Raw genomic sequence first — 12,215 nt, 5'->3', positions numbered from 1 at the left:
TTAAATCTATGAATAAAGGAAATTATTCCATTAATAAAAGTCGATAGCATCTCAGGGTCCTGTATATATTGCACATGGCAAGATTAAACTTGCTTTCCTGCAGTTTTCTCTAACACGCTCTCAGTGCCTGCGATGCATAATTGCCTGAGATTCTTCTGCCTTCTGTTCTTTGTGCTCAGGCAGAATGAATGGCTCTCTGTGTGTGAAGTGGAGTAAATAGACACGTTACTGTGTGCGTCGGAGTGTTGATGAAAGCAAGCGAGTAGATGCTTATTAACCGTTTCGTACTGCAAGCCTCAGAAATATGGTATGAAAAGGCTGGCGTTGGACGGCACTCTTTGCACACCATGTGTCCGGCCCTTGAGACTGGACACTGTCTGTCTTTCAGCTCTGACCTTTGTTTTGAAGGCAGCTCTGGGAAGCAGTTTCTGTCCCTCCCTCGCTATCTCTTTGTCTCTCTGTATCTCATTTCATTTTCTTGCTTGTTCCAGTTTCCTGCTCGTCCCTTTTCATTTTTATCACGCTTTGTATTTCTTTCCTCTTTGTTTGAATTTTCTTCTCCTCTTTGTTGTGCCACCAGCTTCTCTCTCTAAATAAAGTAATCAAGCTCAGCACTTTATTTTCCTCGGTGTGCATTCTCACATGACAGGTTTCCATTCTCTCCGGGACTTTAAAAGAGAACACGGATCCTTAAAAAACGAAAAAGAGAAAAAAAGCCTGTCCAAGGAGATAAGAGCCAACCTGTGGGAAAAAGCAATCAGAGAAACACGAAACCCATATTAACCCACATGACGACATTTATCTCTCAGACCAACACTGATCCTGCCTTTTCAGATTGGAAGAATTTCATGGCCTGATTCTTAACAATTTTGAAGGACATGTCCAGGTGACGTCACCCATAAATTAAAATAATTAATTTATATTCTTAGGGCACATGGTGTGCAAAGAGTGCTATATATATATATATATATATATATATATATATATATATATATATAATTTAAATACTGTATTATTAAATAAAATGTATTCAATATTGTTGTATAGAGAATTTGGGAGAACATGCACTTAATAATCTAAAAATAATGTCACAATGCAAAAATTCTGGACATAAATATAAAAGCGTTGTTTTATTTATATAAAATACATACATTTTGAGGTGAAATATGACTGGCATGTTTTGGTGAAATTCACCCCACAAGATTTGCAAACCTTCACCAGACTTTAACATCCTGTTTAAATGCATACCTCTTTTGCTTCCAGTATGTCAAGGAAAGTAGGTGTGATCTGCCTGAAAAGTGTCTTGTATTATTTCAAATTGGTTAGCATGATCTTGGCAAACTGATCCCGTCTCCGGGTGATTAATAGCCTCAACATTAGACAAGTACTGTAGTGTTGGAGAAATGGCCTTCGCAGTAACGTTAGATTGACTGGCAACCTAAGACTGTGAACACAGTCCAGACTAAAAGCCCTTGGCTGAAACCCGATGAACCCCTTCAGCTGAGGGCCCTCAGGCCCCTTCATTACAGCGCGCAGATGTGCCAGTATAAATACATATTTCAGCTTCAATCTGAGGTGATTCGGGTTTTACGCCTTATATTGCTGGTGTGAAATGTGGTGTAAACGCTGAGCTGTTCAGACAGACTGCGGGAAGTGCGAGCATAGGGCGGATTAGCGGACGTCCTCCGGCAGTGTTTCAGGGTGCGCGCTCATCCTCTGATGAATAAGGTGAACATCACTGGTGGATGACCTCAGTGTCCTTCAGCTGAACTCCATATGGTAATTCACAGTTCAGTACATTGAATAATACTAATTTTGAATTTTGAGATATCCATGAGATCGCCATCGCCTGGTGTCCCAGTGTTTGCTTCGTACCTTGTGTCAGTTCTCAAATTAAAAATAGAAATTTAATTTAATTCTATTATCAGCTTTAACAACGGACAAGCAAATTGAAATTTTGGTTTAAAGCATTCCTAGTTTGATCAAGGATAGCATACTGGAAAAGGGTACATAATTTGGCTTCTTGCATGATTGCACCTGATGTAAGAAATTTAACACCTCGGTGCATTTATTTTTCTCAGGACAAGCCAGACACCACCTAAAGCATCTGCTGCTCTTACTAGAAGTACACAACCAGAAGAACCAGCTTTCATGAATCCACAGAACGAACAGGAGAACCAAGGAGAACATACACATGTGGCGTCGTCCAGCTCGGCCGTCCAAAGAGCCAATCAGATGCTGCAGGATCTGGGGCAGATTAAAAATGAGATGAGGAGTCTACTGCAGGTGAGAGCTTCAGAAATCTATGCTAACTTTCACACTCTGATAGTCCTGCTTTTGCTTTAGTTGCTAGAATGGATCTCTGCAGTGGCATTATCAGTCTTGGGCAAACCAATTAAAACTTGAAATTGCTGTCTTCTACTAATTTGTTGGTATTCTCAAACAGCTCGATGGCAAAAAATTGCCTTTGTCATGTTGATTTTGTAGCATGCAGACAAAATAGCCTCGTCTTTCCGTCCGTCCATCTGTCTGTCTATCTACAGTCAAACCAAAATTTATTCAGACATGGTTTTGGCCATGGTTTCCTTCTGTTAGACTGACTCACAAATGAATTAAATTTAACAGCTGACAGATATTCAACCTAAGTACACAATTAGATAATACCAATTTAGGTCAACCAATTACCAAGCAATGCTTAATTTTGTTCAGTCTGTGTTGTAAAAAGGTCGCATTAGCATTAGCAGTATTTTACTGGTAGTCCACTGTATGAAGAATTTGTGGGTTTGACTCTATCTATCTATCTGTCCGTCCGTCCGTCCATCCATCCATCCATCCATCCCCTCACATTAATAAATAAAAAAACACGACTCATAGTAATTTTTCTCTAAGTTCCACTGATATATGTATAAATATAGTCTATCTACTGCTATAAATGGTATAGTAAAATCTCTACCAGTGGACAAATTTCTACTGTCTACTGGACAATAAATACACAAGCATACGCCCTGTCCTACTCTTGCCATTGATCAGCAGGTTTCTGGTCATTTAAAGAGGCCCAATGACAGTCCAAGTGTTGAGCTCCGGATCGAGTTAATCTAATTGTAGAGGGACCACTGATGAAATCAAGCCGAGACACGGATCCGAGACATTCGTGGCTCACTGACCAGACACCAATTTTTTCAATTGTTTCTTCCCTTTGCCACCCACACTAATAAATTACAGCGCCTCTTCGTTCTTACCAAATGTGCCAGTGCCTGTTTCCATCCATTACTGTCACCCTCGCTCTCCCAATAAGCCATTGAGTTTCCAGGCACGTCTTTTGCGGCTGAAAAATTCCATCAGCCCAGAATAATGTAACATACAGCAAATGACACATTAGCATATAATTGAGGATGCAGGATTTGAATGCTCTTTGGCCGCTGTCAGAGAGGCGCTGTCTCTCTCTCTCTTCCTCTCTCTTTCAAAATGAGGCAGCCAAGTCACAAGTCTCACCGTCTGGCCTGTTTTAATGGAATGTCACTCACATTGCACTCTGTTATGTGCCTGCCAGCAATATCCTATAATTTTTGTGAAAAAAAAAAAAAAAAAAAAAAAAAAGTGTTATATAGGTATCACAATTTGCCTCTGGTGCTAAAACGTAGCATTTAATCATTCAGTGTCTGCTGCTTATATGTGTAGTCCAAACTTAATTTTTGTAGTTTGCTACTAAGTCTCTCCATCTCGATCCATGTCCTTCCAGACTGCTGATGCGTTTCCTGTGCAGAATGCCAAGTCGACCCAGATCAGCAGGAGCAGCCATCTCGCCCCCTCCGCCACGGCCCCGCCTCCTTCCACAACCCCCGTCTCCATGGTAGGTTCCCATGGCAACCCCATCCTCCGCAGTTCCAGGTTTACAAGCCCTTCTCCTCTGTGCAGTTTCTATCCACAACAACAGAACGGCACAATTGTACTTTTGTATCCTTGCAATTTCAGCCCCGCTGTTATTCAGAGACCGCTTCGATAAATCAGTGTTATCACTCGTTTACACCTGGGCTTCAGAATAAATGCGCGGCACCCCTCCCAAACGCAGCCGCAGCAAATTTAGGTTAGGATTGTTTCTCTTTCTTTTGCCCCGAGTCAATAATTGCATCCACCGATTTCAAATCCAATTCGTATGTGTTCAAAATGTTGAATTATGTGAATTACACACTGCATGATTTAACCAAACAAAACTCACTCTGTCATATAATTGACCGTTCATCTCGTAAACGTCTTGAGAATGTGCCCCATATGCCCCTTTTGCTTAATATCACCCAGTATATTATGAGGACAGAAAGTACTGCTGTAAGAAAATCTATGGAAGCGCCTGATTAATAGTATTCTAGTGCCTCGGATGTAGTTGAACGTTTGACAGGAGCACAGGGTTGAGGTTAGAGAGTCCCTCGTCAAGGCGAGCCTGCCAGAGCAGCATCTGCCGGCCCATGTAATGGATTTATGGAGCTCTCCGACAGATTTATATTCAGGAGAGGATGAGAGGGAGAGACAGCCAAGGACCCTCGGCTGCCCACTTTCGTGCTTGCCGAGAAGGAACGTGACACGTATACTACAGGGAAAGACGCAGCGGTTCAGGGCAAGATTTACACGAGGCTCGTGCAGCAGTTGCCTGTATTTGACCGTGAACTCTTAGCACACGTTTCACACCATTTTCGGGATCAAAACATGCAATTAAGTTGATGTATATTGATATGTATGAGACATTAATACTTCATGAGCAATGATAATCATTCCTCGACAGTAACATGAGAAAAATCAGGGGTAGTTGGCAGTGCTGTAACTTTACCTATTGCTTACATACATTTGTTACATGAATATGTACGTTTATTCTTTACAAACTTAAACGTAGACATTTTATTGCAAATTATGCTGATTTAGTCCATCACAAAGGTAACATTATCCTTTGTGGATATTATAGATGGAGTTTTGTTGAAATTGCAAGAATGATTTGAGATAGAAGCATCAGTTAAAATAGGTTGTAACTTAATGTTTTAGTGGAAAATCTAGTTTGGCCAGTAGGTTTTTCTCTTTTTTTTTGAATTAATTATTTTTTTAATTATAATGCATTAAATTGACAGTCAACACATTTATAATGAACAAATAAATGCTGTTCTTTTTAACTTTTATTAATCAAAAAAGTATCACAGTTTCCACAAATATATTAAGGAGCACAACCGTTTTCAGCATTGATGATGATACTTATAATAATAATAATAATAATAATAATAAATGTTTCTTGAGCAGCAAATCATCATATTAGAATGATTTCTGAAAGATCATGTGGCTGGAGCAATGATGCTGGAAATTCAGCTTTGACATCACAGGAATAAATTACATTTTAAAATGTATTAAAATAGAAAATGTTTTTTAAATGATAATAATATTTCACAATTTTTCAGTTTATTTTTGTTATCAAATAAATGCAGCCTTGGTGAGCATAAGATACTTATTTGAAAAACCTTAAACAAATCTTTAAAAAATATATTGGCTAATATAATTATTTATATGAATAATTATTCTATATAATAATAATGTATATCACAAGACAACTATTTATTAGTTATAAGATCTCTTCTGAATTGAGACTTGTCGAGATGTTGGCAAAGCAAATACAAATCTGAACTACTGGTCTGTCAGCAGAAAACAAATCCTAATTGTTGAGTCCTGAAAATGCTTCTGAGAAAACAACAACAGCAGCGCTCACCCGTAATGGCTCATAGCAGCATTCCATTAGACATATTTATCATATTTATTCTCTGGAGCGGCACTCTTACAAAGACAGTTTGTTTTCCCCCTCCAAATATACACAGTCATTTAAATGCATCCAATATCTCTCAATCTTCCCTCCTCTCCCGCAGCCCCCAGAGCCGGTTGATGTGATTGCCGTCAGGGATGCTCCTTTAAACAGACCCAGCATTCTGAAGAGCATCCGGCCGCCCACATCCATGTTTGAGGATGCAGGACTGGTCCTGAGGCAGGTCAGGCAGAGCAGGAAGGTTCTAGAGGAAAACCTGGAAGCCATTTTGAGAGCCAAGGATGGAGAAGTGCTTCACACGCAGTTAGAGGCACTGTCGAAAAACAGGTATGATATGTCCTTGTACAAAAAAAGGACAATAATGATATTTCCATGGTATTGTTACATTGAGTTTTGAAGTGCACTAACAGTTTTAGTTAAATACCATGGTGTAAGAATACAATAATCAGAGACTATCACTGAACCATGGTACTGCCACATTACTTTGTAAAGCGTTGGCTTTTCTTTTCTTTTTTTCTTTTATTTACGATTTCTCATGAGTATCAGTGTTGACATTGGGGGGAAAAATCTGCCAGAAGAAATTGCTAGTCATAAAGTGTAGCACAGGAGCAAATTTCCCCATGCCTCTGAGAGTGCTGCTGGTTAACTTCTGCATGTTTTCATGCTTGTGAAAGTTAGGCCGTGCTGAGGCGGTGAACCGGTATGAGATTTTGATTGACAGCTGGCCTCAGAGCACACTCCAGGCAGAAAAGGGCTAAGGCAAACGGAACCATCAGTGTGATTGGCATCTGTCAGTGGAGGCCTCTACCCAGATCCTGCCAAAGCCGAGCTTCATCTCAATATATTCACCTCTGAGAGCAGGGCATGGGACCACCTGAGGTTAACAGCTCTGGCATCACATTAAATCCGGCACAGAAAATTAGATCAACGTTTTTAACAAAAAAGGCAAGCACTTTTTCAGCCGTGTGGGGTTTTAATCAAATTTGACTGCTCGCTATTCTAAAAAGAACATTGCAAGTATTGCTTTTGCAGCTGTATTAATCTTTAGGCACTTGGTTCACAATTCAAAAACATCTTTCCATCAGCCACCTTTTTTTTCTCCTTCTTATGTTTTAGTGATGAATAGGAATGTGCGATCTTAGTCTTAGTCACAAATACAATTAATGGAGTAGTTCAACTAATAATGGTAATTGTTCATATTTATTCACTGTCATGTCCAAACCATATGCTGCTGTTATTATATATTTATTATTATTAATATTATTATTATTATTTTTATTTTTTTATTTATTATTATTTGTGGAAAAGAAAAACAAAAGTAGATTTTTTATAAATTTATATATATTTACGCAAATCTTTCACGGAGCAACAATTCATGGCTAAAAAAGCTTTAAAAAAAATTAAGAACTTTGTATTTTTTTCATGTTACATTTTTATAGTTTTTTAAATATATTTATATAATAACAATGTATTTTTTGATAATAATTATTAAACAACAATAGTGGTTACTGTGATTATCATTAGTGAATGAGACATCCAAAAATTACTGAAAGGAACCTATAATAATAATAATAATAATATTATTATGAGTAGTAGTAGTAGTAGTAGTAGTAGTATTGTTATTAATTTAGAAAATATAGCATTAAAAACTAATTTTAAATTAGTTAGTTAAATTAGTTTAAAAATAACATTTTTTATATAATTCAATTTACATAAAATAAACTTAAAATAAATTATTTATTTAACTAAAGAGAGTCTGATATTTTGGACACTTCTGTTAATTGGAAAGTGAGTATAGTAATTGGCCATTATATTTGTAATATCAGTCATTAATGTCTCAATTTTTTAGAAAAAATGGACAAATTTTAGCTTGCATATCTCTCAATGATTGTAATAATTTATTATTATTGTCATCATTATTATTATTTAAACAAAGGGAAAAGCCAGTAAAAGCATGATATTTTCCCCATTTCCAGTTCCAGATAGCATTGTGTCTTCAGAAGACTTTGAATATATTACACATAAAGAAAGAGTCATATGGACTACTTTTATTGTACTTTAATGGAATCTTTTTGTCGTTGTATGGAAAAAGCTGCGTGTAGATGTAAATAATGTCTACTTTCGTGTCTCACAGAAAAAAACAACATTTAAGTGTAATGCTTTCATATTTAGGCCAGTGGAGTCAGACCTGAACCCCGGTCACAGCATGGTGTCGTCGATAGAGACTCACCACCAGGAGGTTATGTCACTGTGAATTATGAGTTCACTTTTGTTTGCAGCTTTTAAAACGCATAACGCTCAGAGCCAGGGGAAGCGGTTAGAGGGATGTTTTTGCTGGGGTGGAGTCTGCTTTACCACGTCTCTTGGATAGTATTAACGCTCTATAGCAGGAGGTCAGACTCAATCTTACCATTCTGCCTGCTCTCAATGTGACATTACCCCAGGCACAGAGCAGCTAATGGCTTGTGATACACCCCGAGCCATAGTCGCTGCCTACATCATGCACATTTCCAGAGATACGGAGAGATAGAGACGTGGCAGCGGCAGAGTGCTAAAGCAGCAGTTTAGAATCTGAAATGGAGAAGGCCGCCCCAGGACTGCTGTCTGTTATATGATGCGGAGGCTGTGAAAGCAGAAAGAACAGCAGTGTTCTCGCTTTCCTCTGGCTCAGTGCAACGTCAGTGCTGGAAAGATCACAGGGAACCGTTTTTGATGCCCAAATATTTTAAAATATTGTTATTAGCGTTTGACTGATTCACAGTGGAGTAAAAAAAAAGGAAAAGTCTGAGGCAACTAGTGAAAACGCTATCTTTTTCTCATTTTTAGTCTAATTTCATTGCACATTATATTATCATCATATCAGTTGGACTGAGAAGTTGCATTTGTGCCCAGAGACAGCAACATTTAAGCTGGCTTAAAACATTAAATTCATTTTAAATAGGTTATTATAATAATAACAATAATGATAATTATTATTATTAATTTCAGCATTTTTTGCATGTCTCATTTGCTAATAATGAGTAGAAGATTTTTCTAATTTCTGCAACATTTGCTAATATTTGATTGTTGTTGTTGTTGTTGTTGTTGTTGTTGTTATTGATTACTCTTCTTATCAATATTGTTATTATTGTCATCATTATCATAAATAGCAACAACAACAATCAGTGCTATTAATGATATAAAATAATATAATATAATATAATCCATATTATTACTTTCAGAAATTTGTGGATTTCTAATTTGCTAATAATAATAGCAATGATTGGTGTTGGTGTTGATATTTTATTGTTATTATATTTTGGTGCTGAGAGAGGAGAGTTACCACATATTTTAATCTGAAAAGTGAGCATAGTTTTTAGCTGAAATATTTCCAATATATTGATACCATATGATATGACTGATAAATATCGTTTGACATATCTACAGTATCATATCTCAATCTATCTAAATGAATGTTTTAAATATATCAAATACATAACAATGTCCAGTGTGTTCTGAATTAACATGAATGTTTTTGTGACTGTTTTGACGTCATTGTGCTTTTGTTTTAAGCTGAAAGCTTCACCACAGCCCAACAACAGTAAGGTCTGCTTTTCTTGGCTCGACGGTCCCTCTCCGACACCTCTCAAACCCGTCTCAGTATCCAGACTCTTCAAACAAAATGTCAGCCTCTATGTTAATTGTCTCCAAAATGGCAGCTGCAATCAGCCCCGCTCCTAATACTTGCGTGTGCATGCAAACACAAACGCGCTGATTGATGCGTCTTCCTCTCCCTGCTCTAATGGCTTTGATCTTTTCCTCTTCTGAAAGGTCACAGGGATTGAGGTGCCAGATGCTGTTCTGCTCTCCCCCGTTCACCGGTTTAGCCCACGCCAACCGCGCCGCAGCGAGAGAGCGCTTCACGTCGTGCTTTATGCGCAGGGCTTGATGGATTCATTCATTTGAGGAAGTGACACTGCAAAACGAGTCTGAAGTTCGATTTTATTTCCGCCATCCATCGCGGTGAAATATTAATGAGGGCATTTGCGAACGTGAAACTTTCAGATCTTTTTTTATTCTCCTTCATTATGCCCCCCCCCCCCCCCCCCCCCCCCCCCCCCACACCGAAAAAGTTACAGCCCACACTTGGGTAAAGGCAATATTTTCTCAGTCTGAGTTTCAATGACTTTGTAATTGTAATTATCCCATGTGCTGAAAATCTCATGAAGGGTGTTGCATAATTCAACAGGTGGCGGAGACTTTGGGTTTCGGAGTCAGTATTGAGATTTATCACTCCTCTCGTTGCTTCAAACTGACTTTCTTGATGTTTCCTGCCGTCTACACTCATAATCGGTATGGCTCCGTTAGTCAGTAGCTGAGGCTCGGCGTTCGACCTGTATTATATTCAAGTTTCCCGTCGGCTTACATCATAACTTTCGGAGGAAAAGACTGTCTTATTATCGAGTTACGTAATTGGTAGTTGTGTCAACTGCTCCTCAAAGAGCGCTTGATGATTCTGGTAATTACCCTGAGAATTACATCCGTTATTAACCTCAGAGATTATGTGCTTTTATCGTTCATCAGGGACCAAGTGCTTGGGTTGAATGCTTGCTAAAGTCTCATTTGGTGCAGTCTTGATTTTTAGACTGTTATACTCCTGATATTCTGTAGACTATTTCCCAACTTTGAAATAATTTTTCTTCTATTTTACTTGCTTTTGATCTTACTGTACTTTAGCAATACGTTATTTATCATTTTACGATGCGCATCATCAAATGTGCAAACCTACTATACATTACCGTTCAATAGTAAGTCTCAGTCTCTGAGATTTTTGAAAGAAGACTTTTATGCTTGTCAAGGCACAGTAATATTGTGAAATATTATTACAATTTAAAATAACTGTTTTTTTTTCTGTTTGTTTTTTATTAGAATATATTTTAAAATATAATTTATTCCTGTGATGGAAAAGCTGAATTGTCAGCATCGGTACTCTAGTCTTCAGTGTCACATGATCCTTCAGAAATCATTCTAATTTGCTGATTTGATGCTCAATAAATATTTCATATTATTATCAATGTTAAAAACAATTGTGGAAACTGTGGTAAATCTTTTCCAGAATTGTTTGAGTAGAAAAAAACCTACCTTTTATTTGAAATAGAAAATGTTTTAACATTAATATAAACGTCTTTACTGTCACTTTTGATCACATAAATATTCAAACAACTTTTTTTATACAGTAGGTATTCTATTTGGTGCTTAATTGGAAAATTGCCTTATAGTTTTATTTATTCTATATTCTTAACCATGAAATTACATATTCATATTTCGTGTCTTGGTGCATCATGGTGTCTTTTTGCATATTTAATTACCAGTCACCCATCAAATTATAATACTAAGCTAAATATGGTCAAATGAAATATTTCCCTTTCTTTGGGTTTTCAATGAGGCTTCGCCTATCAAGCTAACAGCTTACTTCTTAGCATAGAACTGGTTAAGTTTGATTTGTAAACAAGATAATGTGTGTTCTAATATTTGCCGCAAAAAAAAAAAATTGGGAAATATTTCACTCAGTAATATTTTTGGAGCATGATTTTGTTGCTAAAGCATACTTAAACTCTCAATACACTCATAATTCTTATTCTGATTTTTGCCGATCAGCAGTAATTGAAGCTTTTATCTTTTTCTGGCACCCAAGGTTTTTGCATGCTTTCATTTCGTTCTCTCCAGATCTGTCATGAATTTCTCCATTTTTGTGGAGGGAATGTGAATAAAACGAGGTGCTAAATAGTTTTTATGGCTCATTTTCCACTTTCTCCCCTCCCGAGAAGCCCAAATTTACTGGATAATAAGGAGTTTAAAGGGGCTCAGTTGAAGAATGGTGAAGAAAATGCTGGGTCGTCTAAAGAGGTTAATTGAAGGTCATTCTCGCCGCTCGAATCAATTGTGCTCCATTTGGAATCACAAGTGTCTTCAAGCATCATCTGATTAGGCGAATCCATCACGCGGCAGACGCTCGGCAGGCACACTTTGACAAGGCTTTAATGGCCAGCCAGGGCCTTCATCTCAGAGCCTGTTTGTGTCGAAAGCGGCTTGTGAGATTTTGCGGGCAGCTGTGTGTGTCCGTGGATCAGTGAGTCCTTGTGCCCTCTGTTTTTCTATGGCTAACTCTTTGTGTGTGTGTTTGTGGACAGGGTCCATTGGATGTTGGGTAAGGATCAGTAGAGCTTCATTCTCTTTGGGTTTTTTTTTTTTTCTTTTTTTTTCATGGCCAGCTGTTGTAGCAAGGCTGAATCTGTACTGCTCGGCCACTGAAACATTTTCTTTCCAATCATCATCTCTACCAGACTCTTGGCTCTGGCTGCATTGGGAGGCTTCCGTTTTATGTTGCATTGTTTGTGCAATTTCAAAATCCAAACTTTCTTCCTGATCGCACTTGACGTGCATTTGA

The 12,215-nt window shown here is 37.8% G+C and overlaps 1 protein-coding gene across 3 annotated transcripts in view; it reads left to right on the top strand.

Annotated features, from left to right (window-relative positions):
- Positions 1–12,215, top strand: part of kiaa0586 (KIAA0586 ortholog) — a 124,064-nt gene that overhangs the window by 44,812 nt on the left and 67,037 nt on the right. For all 3 annotated transcript variants that reach the window (XM_084096719.1, XM_084096718.1, XM_084096717.1), the window contains 3 exons: positions 2,082–2,286; positions 3,740–3,850; positions 5,892–6,115. In XM_084096719.1, coding sequence (XP_083952845.1) covers positions 2,082–2,286; positions 3,740–3,850; positions 5,892–6,115 — 540 coding nt within the window. The remainder of the gene's footprint in view (positions 1–2,081; positions 2,287–3,739; positions 3,851–5,891; positions 6,116–12,215) is intronic.

The sequence above is a fragment of the Abramis brama genome (assembly GCF_963993115.1).
Source record: "Abramis brama genome assembly, chromosome: 21".
In the NCBI taxonomy this organism is placed as follows: domain Eukaryota; kingdom Metazoa; phylum Chordata; class Actinopteri; order Cypriniformes; family Leuciscidae; genus Abramis; species Abramis brama.
The sequence above is the reverse complement of the archived record's forward strand: the minus strand, read 5'-3'. Positions and strand labels throughout refer to the sequence as shown.